This window comes from Balaenoptera musculus, chromosome 3 (assembly GCF_009873245.2).
Source record: "Balaenoptera musculus isolate JJ_BM4_2016_0621 chromosome 3, mBalMus1.pri.v3, whole genome shotgun sequence".
Taxonomy (NCBI): Eukaryota; Metazoa; Chordata; class Mammalia; order Artiodactyla; family Balaenopteridae; genus Balaenoptera; species Balaenoptera musculus.
This window is the reverse complement of record NC_045787.1, coordinates 75,415,736-75,435,328: the sequence shown is the minus strand read 5'-3', so window position 1 is coordinate 75,435,328 and position 19,593 is coordinate 75,415,736. Positions and strand designations below refer to the sequence as shown.

The 19,593-nt window shown below is 37.0% G+C and overlaps 1 protein-coding gene across 9 annotated transcripts in view; it reads left to right on the top strand.

Moving 5' to 3' along the window:
• Window positions 1-19,593, top strand: part of MCTP1 (multiple C2 and transmembrane domain containing 1) — a 558,214-nt gene that overhangs the window by 298,829 nt on the left and 239,792 nt on the right. For all 9 annotated transcript variants that reach the window (XR_005019457.1, XM_036848826.1, XM_036848822.1 and 6 more), the window contains exons 3-5: window positions 97-239; window positions 8,270-8,349; window positions 14,681-14,792. Coding sequence is in view for 8 of the 9 variants with exons in the window: in XM_036848826.1 (XP_036704721.1) it covers window positions 97-239; window positions 8,270-8,349; window positions 14,681-14,792 (335 nt within the window). In the remaining variant the exon portion in view is untranslated. The remainder of the gene's footprint in view (window positions 1-96; window positions 240-8,269; window positions 8,350-14,680; window positions 14,793-19,593) is intronic.

Sequence of the window (19,593 nt, the reverse complement as noted above, 5' to 3'; positions counted from 1 at the left end):
TATTCCTTTAAATACTTTCCAATGTTTAGATGAGCTATTCTCTTGCTTCTGTAGAAAAGCATGATTAACATACATCAATTTGTATCTCTTTAACAGGGACAAGTGATCCATACGTGAAGTTTAAAATTGGAGGAAAAGAAGTTTTTAGAAGTAAAATAATACACAAGAACCTCAATCCTGTGTGGGAGGAGAAAGCTTGCCTTCTTGTTGATCATCTTAAGGAGCCATTGTATATAAAGGTGAACCATTTATTTGTTTTCCCCTAATGTAATCTGATATAGAAATCCCCGTTTAATGGTTTTTTATAATGTCTGTCTGTCTGATGAGATTTTTCACCAGAGATATATTCTGCTATGTGCAATTCTAATCTGTTGGTGATGTGATAGAAATGAGCTATAGGGGAGGGGGAGCTGGTGGGAGTATTTTTCTTCTGGACAGTTCTATTACCAGTTATATTTAGGAGAATTATGAAGTCCATCTCCTCCTGCTTGGTGCAGTTAACTGATTTAGTGCACTTTGGGAACGTATAAAAACAAGACTCCATATAATCTAGCACGAAGAGCTTACACAGAACACACCCTTTCTGTTTAAAAATTATATCAGGGGAGACTACCCTGGTGGCACAGCGGTTAAGAATCCACCTGCCAATGAAGGGGACACGGGTTTGAGCCCTGATCCAGGAAGATCCCACATGCCGTGGAGCAACTAAGCCTGTGTGCCACAGCTACTGAGCCTGTGCTCTAGAGCCCGCGAGCCACAACTACTGAGCCTGCGTGCCACAACTACTGAAGCCCATGCGCCTAGAGCTTGTGCTCCGCAACAAGAGAAACCACCACAATGAGAAGCCCGCGCACCGCAGCGAAGAGTAGCCCCTGCTCGCTGCAACTAGAGAAAGCCCGCGCACAGCAAGGAAGACCCAATGCAGCATAATTAATTAATTAATTAATTAATTAATTAATTAATTTTTTAGAAAGAATTATATCAGGGATCTACCATTCCTGGTTGCAAACAAAATGCTTTACTTGGAAGGTGAGGAGGGTAAACATAATAGAGGGAGAAAAACTCCTGTCTCTATTACATTACCAGACATGGGGGGAAAAAAAAGTATTTCCTTTCATTTGATATAGTTAGGAAAAAAAAAAAGAAGAAGAATTTATAGAGTTAACCTTAATTCCTTATTTTACTTTCAAAGCTGACTTCCCTTTAATTCATATCTCTAGGTACTTATATTCTTTTTGACTCTTATGTTCTGACTATCCATGCAGTGACCAAACCGTTTTCTGCTTTTACCACATCACATGCCCCATCCTTTTCTCTAAATTGTCACAACTGGCACGTGAGCCCCAAAGGTCACTTGATCACTCTTTCAGCAATCTCTGGGCATCCTTCTTCCCCTCAAATCTTCATTTGCATTGCTTCCAGTTGTTTCTCTTTTCCACAGAAAGGAAAAAGTAATCAAGATGTTACTAAAATCATAGCAGGACCATTTATCAAATCGATGAAAAAGAGAAGTCCATGTATGTAGTTGATAAGTTTCTAGAAGTCATTTTGGGGAGCATAGACCTGTATTTGCTTAAGAAATTGTCTCAAATGGACAATGGCTAAAGGAAATCAGTTAAATAGAATTAGTGAGCTATCTTTCAGTGTTCAAAAATCATGACCCAAGGATTATTAATGTGAGAGTCTTCATGGCCAACCCTCCTCCCACCAAAGGGAAGACCTCCATGGTCAGAGATGTTTCTCCCCTACTCCTCATCTCTAGAGAGAAAGAAATGTCTACATGAGAAAAAAGGAAATACCTTCATAATAAAGAACTGAGATAAGAGGAAAAAAGGAATTTAAAAAAGACAAGTAGGATTAAGGAAGCTTATTCCTAGGGAGGTTTAGAAGAAATAAGTTAGAACAGCTGCAACCATGAAGGAAATGGATAGGAAAGGAAAGCAGGGTTAATAAGGATAGCACTGGACCATTGGGATCTCCTATAATGTCCCTTAAGAGAAAAATTATGGAAGAAAAGGATTAATTTCTAATTGCTTTTGCTGTGGATCTGTTTCTTTAATGGGATATTACTCTATGACAGAAGCACTTGGATCTCCAGTCTTTAAAGTGGTTACAAATGAATGTTCCAGTATTACATTAGGTAATGGTTGGGTTCCTCTGCTATTCTTTTGTGTTCAAGAATGAAATTCATCTGTGCAGAAATCCAGATGTCAAATGTGTATTTCAAAAGGAATATCATAATAGGCTCAAAAGCAAACAAAAATCTGAAGTACACAGAAAAAAATGGTGGCAAAAATTTTTGTTTTGGTTTAAGAGAGCAAGAATAGATACACATACATACTGAAAATAAGAGACTGTAACACTGCCTATAGACCAAAGGCCTGGTTAATGACACACTGGGAACAAAGAAGTTAGGAGAGAAAACCCAAGGGTGGTTTTTGTTTTTGTTTTTTACCACTTTGAGTTTCCAAAGTGCAACATTATGTAACCACAGCCTAACTTCCACCTTATAGAAGAAGATACATAGTGAATTGTAAAAGATTTGACACTTTTTTTTACATTTCTACATAAGAAAAAATCAGTTAAACAGAAATCACACTGGCCTCTCAAATACTAGTACAAACATAAAATAACAAGACTTTATTTTTATGTAATGCTTTATACTTTTTAATATGCTTTGATATTTTTCATTTGATTTTCATTTTCTGGACCATGCATAGGGCTTCTTTTGAAAAAAAATTTCTAACTTTCACCTTTACTTTTCCCATGTTTTGTGTTATCTACTTTTTGCCTAATATGGGACACACAAAGACCTAAGTAATATACATTGGTGGAAATGATATTTTAAGTTACTAGAATTTTGTGAAGATTGCATTATTTTCATTGTCTCTACATAGCTCTGTGTGATTGACTTTTATATGATGCCCACATCCTCTGTGATAGGAAATTAATCTTGCCTGAAAGATTTCTTAGGGACTAATTGATTCTGTAGTGACAGGTAATATGAAAATGCATCCATGAACTAGATGATTAGAAAATGTTGTCTTCAACCCTCCTCTCTATGGTTCAAGGAAAAAGAAGTCCACGTGCACACTGTAATCTGATTTCTATCAGTGTAAAGATTACCAAGGGAGGGCTTCCCTGGTGGCGCAGTGGTTAAGAATCTGCCTGCCAATGCAGGGGACATGAGTTCGTGCCCCGGTCCGGGAAGATCCCACATGCAGCAGAGCAACTAGGCCCGTGAGCCACAACTACTGAGCCTGCGCATCTGGAGCCTGTGCTCCGCAACGGGAGAGGCCGCGACAGTGAGAGGCCCGCGCACCGCGATGAAGAGTGGCCCCCGCTCGCCGCAACTGGAGAAAGCCCTCGCACAGAAACGAAGACCCAACACAGCCAAAAATAAATAAATTAATTTAAAAAAAAAAAAGATTCAAAAAGGGAAACAAAATTCAGTTCTAAGTTAAGGTTATAAAATCACACTGAAGTTACAGTACTTGTAACATTTCTAGTAAAAACAAATTTTAAAACATCTTGGTACTGTCATTTTTAAATACTATACAAAACAAATAAATACACTTTCCAATTGTTTGGAATTCATATAGCTTTTAATTTTAATAAAAAGAGAATATTCCTTCAGTTATGAATGACTTCACAGTAAGGGCAGGTAAAAACAAGGCTGCAGGGATGGGCTTGAATCATATTTATCGTAGGGTAGCAGTAGAATCTGGGAGTTAAATGCAGTGCTGCTAATTGAGATAAGAGCCACTGGAGCCTGCTCTGTATCCACGGAGATGCTCCAGCACACATCTTAAATAATAGAGTAAATTCAGCATCCCTTTCAGTTGAATTAAATTCAGATTCTCCATTGTAATTTCACTGACACTATTATTCCAGGTACACGATGAGCACCCAGAATTACAGCGGGAAGAGGTAGAAGTAATCTAAAAGGAGAAATGTAAATTGTTGCCTGTTTGACCTAATCATCAGCTAGAAGAGCTAAATTGAAGGTGCTCTTCTAAATAATAGAAAGATTTTGATAACTAGAAAAACTGTTATGTTTGGAGCCATAGTACTGATTCTAAGATCGTCACTTTAACAAACTTGATAGTTCCTTAAATAACTCACATCTATCCAAGCTTAAGATTTAAAATTGAAAAGGTACTTAAAGCATGGGTCAAGCTAAGGACCATATAACTGTCTTGTCCAAAATTATTTCTCAGTAGGTTCTAAGGGTCCTAAAAAGAATGTCATATACCAACGACCCTCACTCAACCTTGACTGTACATCAGTTTAAATATGCTCTGTGTCTGAAATCCATTACAAGATTTGAATCTGACCTCTTCTTAGCCTGGGCATTTAGGGGCAAGTAACATAAATGTTTTAAGCTTTGGATTGCTTATCTGACAAATGGAAACCATACTTTGTTCACTGAGTTGTATAAGAATGAAATTTAAAAATCTATATGATGTGTTTAACACAGTGCCTTATATATGGTAAATGTTGAATAAACATTAATTGTCATTAACTGTGCTTCTTATTGCAGTGGGAGTGCCTTTCCTATTTCATCACTCTTCTATGTTCTATATTTTCTGACACTTCACCTAGAGCAATGCTCCCTCTGACAAATAGTTTATAGAGCTTGGAACCAAATTGCATAGCAAACAATTTCATTAAGGAATGGATTCTGGTATCTCCATTCTTCCCTGTGTTTATGCCTTTGCTGAGTAATAGGAATTGAGAACTAATGTAAACCTCTAGCATTAGGACGGTAGAAAAGACTCTCCCCATGAGAATAAACAGAGTTTGAATGTTGACTCACCCGTTTGGGCTGTCTATACTGATCAATTCACTGGATTCACAGCTTTCCACTTCATATGTGTAGGTGAATCCTAGGTGTTCTCATGGATTATATGTCACTGTAGTCTCCCCAAGATTTTAATCCTTAGGCTGATACAATCAGAAGAGATTGCACAAGAGAAATTTCTCTAATTTTGGTGTAAATTTTATGTTGTAAAATACACTACTGCAGCCACTTGCAAATACCAAGGTGTCAGTTGTATAAGATATGCCACTGACCAGATGACTAAAGCTCAGAAGTGTAATTGATCAAGGAGAATATTTACTGCGGGAGTGCTGTGCTTTCTACAACAAATGTACTCCTGAAAGGTTGTAAGTAAATCAAATGACTATAAATTGAATAATTTAAAAGGCATTAGAGGAGCGTATAACTTAAATAAATCCCTTGTGACTCTTCTAATTTAAGAATCCCTTTGTAAAGCAAAGGATTTATTTTTTTTTAATATCAACTTTTTACATATTAAGTTTGTTTAAATTGCAGTACACCTGTACTAGAGAAAAGAAAACAGTAACTGATGCAGGGCTTCTGTACATCCTACTCCCTCAGCTTGGCGCTTTTTAACTGTTGTGTCAAGGACTGGGCAGAGGGATGCTGAGCTACTGGTTCTCTCAGCCCAGTGCATTCTCACCTCCTGGAGAGTCCAGTGGTCTGGGTCATCCTTTCAAGAGCAGACTTACCTGTTTATGCTCATTTACTCCAGTGAGCAATACAATGATTTTCTATTTGAAAAGGTCAGAAACACAGCTCTAAACTCCATCTAGTAACCTTTTTTTCAATCTTAAAAGCTTTCCCTGATCTCCAATGTAATTTTTTTCTTTTTGTACCCTGTTCTTTCCTTTACAACAGTCATCAAAGTTTGTAATTCTATCACCTGTGCATTTCCTTGTTTAACATCTGCCTCCCTCAATAAACTATAAGCGTTGACAATGTGAGATTTCCTCACCACAGTTTACTCAATGCCTAGCACATTGTCTGGCACATAATAAGCATTTAATCAATGTTGACCAAGGAAATAAATGAGTAAGAAAATGTTTAAATGGATGGAAATTAGCCAACTCCCGTTCACTTAGAGTTCTTTGGAAATGGCCCCATCTGATCTAGCTCTGAGCTCTCTCTCCAACTTCCTTCCACTCTCCATCTTTCTCAGTCTGCTTCAGCCACACTGGCTGCTGGCTGATCCTTGAACATGCTAATCACTTGCTGTTTCCTCCACCTGGTGCGCTCTTCCCATTCTAGTGTCACTCTAGTGGCTTAATCTTTCTCATGATTGTAGTCTCTACACAATCACACTTCCTCTGAGAGGCCTTCCTGGACTCCCAATCTAAAATATCAGCTCCAAATGTATATTCTCATTTAGTGCTTATATCACTCAGCATCATGGTTTTTTTCTTACTTTTTTAAATTAATTTTTATTGGAGTAGAGTTGCTTTACAATGTTGTGTTAGTTTCTGCTGTGCAGCAAAGTGAATCAATTATATGTATACGTATATCCACTTTTTTTTAGATTTCTTTCCCATTTAGGTCACCACAGAGCATTGAGTAGAGTTCCCTGTGCTATACAGTAGGGTCTCACTAGTTATCTATTTTATACATTGTAGTGCATATATGTCAATCCCAATCTCCCATTCATCCCCCTCGCCTTTTCCCCCCTTGGTAACCAGTAGTTTATTATATGAAATTATAGAAAAACAAAGCAAATCTATGCAACAGAAAGCAGATTGGTGTTTGCCAAGGGCAGAGCAGGTGAGGAAGAAGAATGTCGAACAGGATCATGAGGGAACTTTGGGAGTTATGGAAATGTCTTCCACCTTGACTGTGTCAGTGGTTGCATAGCCATAGACATTTGTCAAAACTTATTGAACTGTACCCTTAAAATGGATGTATGTCCACTCCTGGATATATATCCAAAGAAAATGAAAGCACTAATTAGAAAAGACACATATACCCCAATGTTCATAGCAGCATTATTTATAATTGCCAAGGTATGGAAGCAACCTAAGTGTCCATCAGGAGATGGTTGGATAAAGAAGATATGGTGTGTGTGTGTGTGTGTGTGTGTGTGTGTGTGTGTGTAATGGAATACTACTCAGCCATAAAAAGGAATGAATTTTTACCATTTGCAACAACACAGATGGACTTAGAGGGTATTATGCTAAGTGAAATAAGTCAGACAGAGAAAGACAAATTCTGTATGATGTCACTTATATGTGGAATCTAAAAAATACAACAAACTAATAAATATAACAAGAAAGAAACAGACTCATAGATATAGAGAACAAACTAGTGATTACCAATGGGGAAAGGGAAGGGGAGAGGGGCAAGATAGGAATAGGGGATTAAGAGGTACAAACTACTATGTATAAAGTAAATCAGCTACAGGATATATTGTACAGCACAGGGAATATAACCAATTTTTATAATAACTATAAATGGAATATAACCTTTAAAAATTGTGAACACCGTGTTGTACACCTAAAACTTATGTACTATTGTACATCAACAATACCTGAATAAAAAAATTTTTTTAATTATTTAAAAAAATAATAAAATATCAGCTCCCAACACATTCCCTTACACTTTTGTCTCCATGGTGCTCCTCACTGAACTGTATATATCTATTTGGGTTTCTATGAACTCTCCCAGCTGTTCAGTGTAGGGTCCAGAAGGTCAAGCACATTGCCTGTCTTTTTCATCATAGTATGAATACAAACCATGAAGGGCACAAAGAAGATAAATAGTTTTGACAAAAGAAAGAAATACATTCTTTTCTTTTTCTTTTTCTTTCTGTTTTGTTGTTGTTAGTCACATTAATATTATGCCCTAATCATTGCTTGTGATAATAAAAATTTAATTTAAACTTAGAATAACTTTACGAAGTACTTTAATCATAATATCTTAATGTTTACTTATTTGTATGTTTAAAATGGCATTGTCCTATAATATCAGAGAATATATCTTTGATGACCTGAAAAATACAAGAAATTGGAGTCATATCTTCATCACCTACAGCCCAGTATGGAAGACATATTTATTGAATTTCATACCAACTCACTTTGCCTTTCAGTAATGCTAATAGACCATCTATAATGAGAGGAAAATATTCTAAGCCTGTGGTTCCCACATATTTGATGATTCACTGTAATTTATTTGATTTTGTTATCACCTTCTTTGACGTTCTACTTTATACAAATCAGTAATTTTAATTATAAAATTAAATGTAATTTCCTTTGAATGTTTTGTGAGACCTTAGTATTTCAAAACACAAAAACAAATAAAATTTTAAAAGTAAATCTTAGGAAATTTTATTGATTTTGGTGACATAGACAACCAGTATTTTATAATGAAGATGTTTTTCACTTAAAGCTTATATTGGAATTGTTTATAATAATGTCTGTGTCTTTGGCCTCATAGGTATTTGACTATGACTTTGGACTACAGGATGACTTTATGGGCTCAGCCTTTCTGGATCTCACACAATTGGAGTTAAACAGGTAACTTTTGAACTATTGTAATATCACTACACCTTTTTATGAAACTGGGCCTGTGTAACAGAAAATGTCAACAGATCTGGGTTCTAGTCTCTGTTCTGTCATTTATGGTTGTGAGTCTTTGTGCTAGCCAGACTTTCTCAAGTATGTCTTTCTCACTTACCTGGTGGAAATAATACTTAGCATCTTCCCTCACTATCTCATTCGACAGCAACTATTCAGCAGAAAAATTCTTTTTTTTTTTTTTTTTGGCCACGCCATACAGAATGAGGGATTTTAGTTCCCCAACCAGGGATGGGACCCGTGCCCCCTGAAGTGGAAGCACGGAGTCCTAACCACTGGACCTGGACTGCCAGGGAAGTCCCCAGCAGAAAAATTCTTAAGACACTTTCTTTGTCCCCCAGACTGTGCTGAGCACCAGGAATCTAGATTAAGACACATTCCTTGCTCTCACATTGATGGTATGATCATAGTGGGGCATAAAGAAGATGATACATGTTAATCATAATTATTAATTTAAGAATGAGGCCACCACATAGGAAATAAGATGAATACACTATGCATCGAAAATAGCAACACTCTTATTACTTAAGCTGAAGTAGAATCTAATTTTGCCATCATCAGTAATCCTAGGTTACCGAGGAGTAGCCCAAAAGTGGAGGCAGATTGGTTGTATTTACTCAGTTACATTAACTTATCATTGCTTGACTAGTTGTAAAGTAATGATTAGTTATAACTAAATTAATATTATAAATATTAACCATTCCTTGCACCGAATTATGGGCTTTTATTTTTTTAATGTATTTCAACATAGGAGATAAGAATTGATTAATACTACAGAAGAAAAAATAGGTTTTAAAAGGTCCAGCAGTGCTGGAATGGATTGCAAAGGAGGCTGCCAAATCATCTTTGGTGGTTTTAAAGAGATGGTTTAGATCAGGGCTCCCTAACCCCTGTTAGGAACAGGGCTGCAGAGCAGGAGGTGAGCGGCAGGCGAGCGAGTGAAGCTTCATCTGTATTTACAGCCGCTCCCCGTCACTCGCATTACCGCCTGAGCTCCGCCTCCTGTCAGATCAGCAGCATTACATTCTCATAGGAGCGCGAACCCTACTGTGAACCGCACATGCGAGGGATCTAGGTTGCGCGGTTGCGTGCTCCTTATGAGAATCCAATGCCTGATGATCTGAGGTGGAGCTGAGGCGGTGATGCTAGCGCTGGGGAGCAGCTGTAAATACAGATTATCATTAGCAGAGAGGTTTGACTGCACAGAGACCATAATAAATCCATTGCTTGCAGACTCATGAAGCTGCTGTATAGCACAGGGAGATCAGCTCGGTGCTTTTTTTTTTTTTTTTAATAAATTTATTTATTTATTTATTTGTTTATTTTTGGCTGCATTGGGTCTTCATTGCTGTGCGCGGGCTTTCTCTAGTTGTGGCGAGCGGGGTCTACTCTTTGTGGCGGTGCGCAGGCTTCTCGTCGCAGTGGCTTCTCTTGTTGTGGAGCACAGGCTCTAGGTGCACAGGCTTCAGTAGTTGTGGCTCGCGGGCTCTAGAGCGCAGGCTCAGTAGTTGTGGTGCATGGGCTTAGTTGCTCCGCGGCATGTGGGGTCTTCCCGGACCAGGGCTCAAACCTGTGTGCCCTGCATTGGCAGGCAGATTCTTAACAAGTACGCCACCAGGGAAGCCCCCCAGCTCGGTGCTTTGTGACGACCTAGAGGAGTGGGATGGGGAGGGAGAGAGGGAGGCTCATGAGGGAGGAGATATAGGTGTACATACAGCTGATTCACTTTGTTGTACAGCAGAAACTAACACAACATTGTAAAGCAATTATAATCCAATAAAGATGTAAAAAAAAAAAACCTATCAGTGAGTGGCAAGTGAAAACAAGCTCAGGGCTCCCACCGATTCTGCATCATGGTGAGTTGTATAATTATTTCATTATATATTACAATGTAGTAATGATAGAAATAAAGTGCACAATAAATGTAATGCGCTTGAATCATCCTGAAACCATCCCCCACCCCCCAACCCCCGGTCTGTGGAAAAATTGTCTTCCATGAAACTGGTCCCTGGTGCCAAAAACGTTGGGGACTGCTGGTTTAGATGATCATGTTATATCATGTGGCAGGAATAGTGGAAAGCAGAGTAATGCGTCAGATCACAACTTTATATTTTAAATGTAGATGAAATATAAATAGTAGAACTCCTTATATGTTGTAGTCTGAGCACAATGGCAGCTTATTGGTGGTCTTCCAATGGTTATCTATGCCTCAAACTGGACAAAGGAGTGGCCTTTTCTATACTTCCTATGTGTCCTTCATTCCAACCCAGAGCCTAGCAGGCCTGACCTCGGGGTGATTGCTTGCTCCCCGCCTCACCACGGCTGAAGGAAGTCCTAGGTGGTGTTGTATGTGGTCTGTTATCATGAAACTGAGCTCCAGCTAGACTGGGCTGTGCTGTTCTTCTGTAAAGGCCATGGTTATTTTCTCTGTAGATTCTGCATAAGGGTATGCAAATTACTAGGTTTAATCACAGAGCATAAGTTTCTCTTTTTCTCTATTAAAGATAGATTACTGGTGAAAAATAATTTTAAATGGAAAAACATATGAGATGGGTAAAAAAACAAAAGATTATGTATAAGCATTTGGTATTTATTTTACCACATTACTTATTTTATGTATTTAGCTAACTATACTCTCCCCTCAAAACCACATAAACATCAAATTACCACTTTTAAAAATCAAATATTTGTGTATACCATTACATTCTATGTATAGAAATCAATATGGGAATTCCCTGGCAGTCCAGTGGTTAGGACTCTATACTTTCACTGCTAAGGGCCTGGATTCTGGGTTCAATCCCTGGTCGGAGAACTAAGATCCCATAAGCCACGCAGTGGGGCCGGAAAAAAAAAAAAAAAAAGAAATCAGTACTCTCTGGATGTAGACAGATGGATAATAATAGTAGCCGTATAAATACTTATGCTACTATATAATGCATTAAGGTATTGCTTTTGAAAAAAATAATAAATGAGCATCATAAAGAATTACAAATGTTCTTAAATCTTTATCATGTAATCATTATAAAAATGTAATGAAGTTTTGGCTATTAATTTTTATATGTAATCATTTTTACAGGAAAATGAACCAAATCAAATTGTAACCCCATATAAATACATATGTGTGTATGTGTGTATATATATACATATGTGTGTATGTACACATATATATATATATATATATATACTATAATGCCTAATATGCATTTGTTAAAATAAAAGGAACAAGTTGTTATCATCAGACCACAATGATTAGTTATAACTAAATTAATATTGGAGCAATTTGCATCACAACTATTGTAACTTATGTATATTATCAGTTTGATAGGTTACTTATGTTTCAATTAAAACCCCTGACATCAAAAAACTGTTCATATTTTTCATAACACCATTTCTTGAATTGGTAAATTAAGCATCATTTGAAAGAGTGTCCTAGTATTGTAAAATCTTAGCACTGAAAGGTACCTGTGGTTCCCCCAAATTATTTGGGGACCTTTATAAATGTATAGATTTCCAGACACCACCCCCAGTCTACAGAACCAGAATCATTATGGATAGAGTTCAGGATTATGCACTTTTTAAAAGCTTCCCAGTTGATTCTGAGGTGCAGCCAGGATTGAAAGTTTTTATTTGGACCACTTTCCCCATCAAGCCCTCTCCCCAGTACTAGAATCCAACAGTATCATTTACTAAATGTTAAGCTCCATGAAGACAAGTATCTTATCTTTGGTCTTGACTACTGGTTTTTACCCAGAACCTAGTATCACATATGTTCAATTCATGTTTTGTGAATTAAATGAATAAATCATTGAACAAGCAAGGGAACATTCCTAGTTTGCCAACATTTCAGGATTCAAGTGTGGTGCTGAATGTTCCACAGTCCCTTAGGCTTATGGAGGGCATGAACCCCTATTTGTTCAATATTAATTGAAATATGTAAACAAGATATTACCTACACATTATCAGTTGAATGTGTATTTTACATTATTTTCTAAAAGTTACTGTGGGTAATATTGAGCAATTCATAATCTCTTCCTCAGAGATACTTATCTAATTCTGAAGCCTTCTAAGTATTGATCACCTCTTCCAAGTGCTGGTTTCCTTGCATTTCTGAATCTAAAAATTTAGGCATAGCTTTAAATAGCCAAAAATAGAAGCATTATTTTAAATAGTAGAAGTTCTTCAAATAACTATATGTTGTTTTTAAAGTATATTTATAATGTATATCAGGCAATTTATATTTTATATTTTCCTCTTCTCCCACTTGTTTGTTTACTCTAAATCATACTTCTGATTAAGAAAAAAAAATCTTAAAGAACTAAAAGGAAGGTAGTGGTCAGTAAAAGACCATCATTGAGTTGTTGGACTCATATTTATAGAAAATAGCCTCTATTGCTCTCTGTGTATTTAGAGATCACAGAGAAGGGCCTTACAGTTTTCTTAATACTGCTGTATTTCCTTAGCCTTTCCAGCAGCCCCACGGCCTTTCTAGAACCCCATGAAGAGCTGAAACTTAGGCAGTGAATCCAAGTATACGCAATTGGCCCATGATTTATTGGATAACTTAATACATTGATGTTATTTTAATAACAACAAAAATTGTACCAGGAAATTAAAGGAAGACAAAATTGCTTTTCTTCTTAAAAATATATAGTATATATAAGTCCATGCACTCTCTCACTTCGTCCCAGCTTACCCTTCCCCCTCCCTGTGTCCTCAAGTCCATTCTCTACGTCTGCATCTTTATTCCTGTCCTGCTCCTAGGTTCTTCATAACCATTTTTTTTTTTTTTAGATTCCATATATATGTGTTAGCATACGGTATTTTTTTTTCTCTTTCTGACTTACTTCACTCTGTATCACAGACTCTAGGTCTATTCACCTCACTACAAATAACTCAATTTCCGTGCTTTGTGACCACCTAGAGGGGTGGGATAGGAAGGGTGGGAGGGAGATGCAAGAGGGAGGGGATATGGGGATGTATGTATATGTATAGCTGATTCACTTTGTTATAAAGCAGAAACTAACACACCATTGTAAAGCAATTATACTCCAATAAAGATGTTAAAAAATATATAGTATATATTTTGGCTTATTTAATGACAGTTCAAAATCTTTTTTTATATTTTATATATTTATTTTTTATTGAAGCATAGTTGACATACAGTATTGGTCTCAGGTATACAACATTGTGGCTCTGACAATTATAGACATTACAAAATGATCTCAGTAAGTCTAGTAACCATCTGTCACCATACAAAGTTATTACAACATTGTTGACTATATTCTCTATGCTGTACGTTATATCCCTGTGTATTTATTTTATGACTGGAAGTTTATGCCTCTTAATTCCCTTCACCTATTTTGTCCATTCCCCCACCCACTCCCTTCTGGCAACAGTTTGTTCTGTGTATCCATGAGTCTGTTTCTGCTTTGTTTAGTTTTTTCGTTTGTTTTGTTTTTTAGATTTGACATATAAGTGAAATCATATGCTATCTGTCTTGGTCTGGCTTATTTCACTTAGCATGATACCCTCCAGGTCCATCCATATTGTTGCAAATGGCAAGATTTCACTCTTTTTTTATGGCTGAGTAATATTCCTGTGTGTGTGTGTGTGTGTGTGTGTATATACATATATAGATATATATACACATAAATGCCACATCTTTTTTATCCATTCATCTATCAATGGATACTTTGGTTGTTTCCATATCTTGGCTATTGTAAATAATGCTGCAATAAACATAGGGGTGCATGTATCTCTTCCAATTGCTGTTTTTGTTTTCTTTAGATAGATACCCAGGAGTAGAATTGCTAGATCATATGATAGTTCTATTTTTAATTTTTTGAGGCACCTCTGTATCATTTTCCATAGTGGCTGCACCAATTTAAATTCCCACTAACAGTGTACAGGTGTTCCTTTTTCTCCACAACCTCACGAACACTTATTATTTGTTGCTTTTTTGATAATCACCATTCTGACAGGTGTGAGGTGACATATTGTGGTTTTGGTTTGCATTTCCCTGATAATTAGTGATTTTGAGCATCTTTTTATGTGTCTGTTGGCCATCTGCATGTCTTTCTTGGAAACATGTTTATCCATTTTTATATCAAATTGCTTGTTTTTTTGATATTGAGTTGTGTGAGTTCTTTATATATTTTGGGTATTAAACCCTTATTGGATATATCATTTGCAGCTATCTTTTCTCATTCAGTAGTTTGCCTTTTGTCGATGGTTTCCTTCATGCTCAAAATCTTAATATTTTATATCATAGGCCCACGGATGTGACCGTAACACTGAAAGATCCCCATTATCCTGACCATGATCTTGGAATGATTTTGCTCTCAGTCGTCCTTACCCCTAAAGAAGGAGAACACAGGGATGTGGTAAGTTCCCCCTCAGCCTAGTTGTAGCTTTCTTGCTCTCACTTGTTTGAATGTCGTGAGCCTTCTCTGACCCAGAGGTAATATTAAAGAGAAACAGCATAAGATCTGGCCTGTTCTTTGTTTCTGTGAGTATCCTGGGTACCAGTAGTCTAGTTGTATTGTACTTTTTGAATTCAAATTTCCTATTTTATTCTCCAGATCAGAACCTCTTATAAATAAGGGATACATTTGCATCTTTTATCATTATTTTATTTTCCAATTTCAGACTGTTATTTGTAGCAAATGGTGGTATTTATTTCAGAGATTACATTTTTCCACATTGAGGTGTCCAGACCTTACTATTTTGATTATATTGTCAGATGTACCATAACAAAGAAAATGAGGTGAAATTACAATAGAGTTTCTGCTTTCTGGTATTTGTTTGATGAATGATTAGTGAGTACTTTTCATCTTCTTGATGGGCTTCCATACCGGTGTTACCCATTTTCTAGCCCTGGCTGTCTGCACTTCCTTGCACACCGTGCTGCTATGAGAAACTGACAAGGGATACAGAGGAGCTAATTACTCCAGCACTGTTGAAGTGGCGTTAAAAAATATCAGGTTTGACCTGCATCGGTATGCTTGCCAGTGCACTTTCTGCCACGATTTACCAGAATTTATTTATTAGACTCAGGGTACTTTCACAAACTGGTAGCTATTCTCACTAGTTCTGATTGCAACACATTTTAGGAGTAGACATAATTTTTTAGGCAAGTTTAAATATTCTATTTCAGCAATGTGTGTATTGCTGGTTTAAAATAATGCGTGATTAAAGTTGGTATATGTTTTCTGCTGGAAAGGTATTATTGGCATTTTCCCCTAGATTGTAAATAAAAATAGTGAATTACAACTCCAAATTTGGAAGTGTTTTAAACTCATTGAAAAATTCACCCTTTTCAAAGTATTTTTCTCTATCCTTTAAAAAAATTAAACAATGAGCACATATGTAATATTTGCAAAGAATGATTTAAGTATCTATATTTCATTCAGTGAGGAAGAAAATTTCCTTTTTGAACAAGTACTATCAAATAATACCTACTGTGGGAACTTAGCACTGTGAAAGAATGTATGTATGTGCACAGGCATGGGCCCATGTGCGCAGATGGAAGGGTGTGTGAGGACATTTTTTCACAGAGAACATTTAGAAATAAAAGCCCATCATTTTAAAAGTCACCAATTCAGAATATATTATTTCACCCAGTGCAAGCCAAGGAGTATATGCTAGCTGGCTAATCCATACACAGGAATAAAGTATAAGTGTTCATTTATTCAAATAATCCTGGTATTCACCAGGAACCTACTATAAGCCAAATCCTGTGCTAGACCCTTTGGATACAGTAGAACTGAAATCCAGTGGAGAGCTGAGAAATCAAATAATCATGGAAGGAAATGTAAAATGACAACTGTTTTAAGTGCCATAGAAGGGAGGTGCATGCTGCTGTAGAGCAAATATAGGAGAATTTGTTCTAGTCGGGAACAGGGATTCTCCAAAGAAGTCAAATGGGAGAAGAGGTCTGAAGTGTGACTAGAAGTTGATAAAGGCAAAAACACAGGAAGAGAGGAAATATTTCAAGCAGAGGAAATAGCACATGCAAAGGCCCTGTGGCTAGAGAAACCAAGCTGCACTCCAAGAATTGAAAAAGTACTGGAGCTTAGCGAAGGTGGAAGCAAACAGAGTGTGAAAGATCCTGGTGCATGATGACAGTGAAAGGGAGACACCCAGACTGCATAGGGACTGTTGACCATGTTAAGGTTTGTGGTCTTTCCCCAAAGAGGCAATGGGAAGCCTTTGAAAAGTCTGTAAATAGGAAGTGGCATCATTTTATTTGCCTTTTGTTGTGTAGCTGCATTGTAGAAAACAGATGACAGTGTAAGAATGAATGCTTGGAGACCAACTAGGAGCTATTTTGAAAATCCTGGTGGAAGATGATGGAGATTTGGGTTAGAATTGTCAGAGGCAGAGATGGAAAGAAATGAAGAAGTTTATCTATAGGAGGTAAAATCAACAAAACTTGGTGATAGAATATTTTGGTGGGGGGGGATCCTTTGTTATTTTAATGAAGGACAACACCATAAATGAAAATACCTAAGTGCCTGAGGTCTTAGGACGTGTCTCCAAACCATCCAAACTGCCAGTATTACTGGGGATTCAAATGATATGGCAGCTGTTTTAGTTATTTGGGTGATTTGATGATGGAGGGTCTGCTAATTTTTTACATTAAAAGAATATTTATTAAATACTCTAACATCAAACTGAGGGTTTGAGGGATTAAGTTAGTATCAAGAGACTTTATGACGAAGCTGCTGAGTTCTAAATTACACAGAAATATATGTCAGCACAGGCAAAGTAGTTCCTGACATGCGTTTTTCTTCAACCATTCTCGCAAAAACCCTTCAATCTCCACTGCTGTTCAAACTTATTTAGGCACACTGTCTTTCTAATTAGAAAAGATCATTTAAAAATATTATAGTGCCTGGTTACTGACCATCAGTGATTTATCAAACACGAATAGGAACGAAAACAGGTTACATGAAACAGTTACACATCAAAAATCTGGTATTATTAATCTTCTTTTCTTCCTTTTTCTTTCTCCTTATCGTACCTCTCCAGCCACATTCACCCTTAACACAAAGAGTTCTTCCCGAAATCTTCATGCCATTTTCTTGGTTCAGATTTCTTTGGCTACCCCAGCTTTTTGGAAAAAATATCTTTTACTGCTGAGTATTTTTCATTTGCTTGCCTTACTTCATGCCTCCCCCTTCACAGTCCCAAATAGCACTGGATTGATTCTGCTGCAGCAACTGAAAACCGGTGTCTTCTTCCTTCCCATGTTGGACTCTCACCTGGCTTCTCTCTTCTTCACCAGAGAAGCAAGTGGCTTATCAGGGGCCAGTGCCTCAGAAAAGGTACAGCAGTTCGCCTCTGGCTGGCGAGCTCTCTTGACCTCAGCCACAACTGAGAAGCAGTGAGAAGAGTGACCAGTGTGGCTATACTGGCTTCTCCTTGTGGACGTGATCAATAACCGGGAGCCTGGGGTTGGTTGTTGACAAGCAGCTGGGGCAGGGACAGGGGAGGAAGCATGAAAGGTCCCCTACAGGAAATTCTGTTGGAGCCCCCAGTATCCTGGCTAATCGGATTCCTAGATTTGGATTGGGGCTTCTAAGCATATGCTTTACATGATGAAAATTTCTAACAAAGACATAAAGTTGTGCTTTTTCCCCTTTGTTTATTTCGGTCTATATAGCAGTTCTAGAGCTGTTTATTAATTAAGATCTCTAAAACTGGCAAGCGACACTAGTTAGGAGATTTTGACACTCTGAATAAGAGATGCCATTTGTAGGCATCTATTGAAATAAACCACTTATTTAGCATCTATAAGCATTGTACCAAGTTCTATAACTGCCTCTTTATTCTCCTTCTAAGTGTTCAGTGACCTGTGGTTATTTCTCTAATGAAATGGAAACTCCTGATGAAGGGCTTTAAGACTCTCCAATGAGCGACATGTGTTCCCTCACTTGTAACCTTTATCCAGCCATACAGACTCCTACACAGCTCACCTCCTCTCAAGTCCAAGCTTTCTCCAATGTGACCTTTCCTGCCTAAAATATACCTGTATTGTACCTCACCTCACTTCCGTCCTATAGCCCATCACTTCTGGTTAAAAATAATAATAATTCATAAATATTTATATATAAATTATTGCTTCTGATTACCTTTCTTATGATGACTCCTCTCAAAACCTAGTCCAGCTTTCTGTACCTAGTGGTTATTCAGTAGGCTGTGGATGAATCTCTAAGAGGATTCTTAGAGAATGCTTGATGGGATACTTCAAAGGTCCAGGGAAAGGTATTTTAAGTTTCCTTCTTACTTCCGTATTCAAATCCCTGAGGTTGTCACAAACAATATTGGAGATAATGATTTAATTTTCCTTTTGAATTCTTAAAATTATTCTATTAATGATAATCTGATTAAAATCAGTCTATATTGCTCTTCTCAAGATTTCTAATGATGACAATGAATTAGAAGCACATCGCTGTATTTTTTTCTTTTGGTAACATGTCTAGTATTGGCTAAATATATTTCCCTGGAATACATTTGAAATTTCTTGGTTAAAAACAGTCAATTATCCAATGTATCTTCAAATTAAATTTTTATATGCCTGAAATATATAACATATTGCTGCAGTGAAAATGACATGCTGAACTTCCACAAATTATCCAAGAACAAATCTTATTTAGAGAAATTCAGACTCATAATGCAGCAAACCAGAAATCAGTTACTAAATGCTTCACAAGTCCATTTAATATTCAGAATGATGTATAGAGAAGGAATAGAGGATGATTTTTCATTGACCTTCACACAGCAAAATTATGAGTTCTGTTCTCGTTGATTATTAGCTCAGAAATAACCTATTTTAAGCTTTTGGAACTTAAGACTTTAGTTCAGAACAGCACATGTTTATTCTTATGCCTGTGTTTATAAGACTTTGCTAAATATTTTTTATGGATTAACATGGAGAATGGATGATATGAATTTCAAGAGCCATTGACAAATAAATCCTAACCATCAAGTAGGAAATAGAACATTAATGTTAAGAAATGCTATCAAAAGTGGGAAGAAATGAGTAACTGGAAATACAGAGGGCTTAGCATCACAAAGTGCTAAGAGTTCTAAATCAGTTATCTTGTGAGTGTTTGAAACACTGTTAATACTGACAATGTGTTCCATGAATCATGTGGTTGGGATGATTTCTTCTTGTGT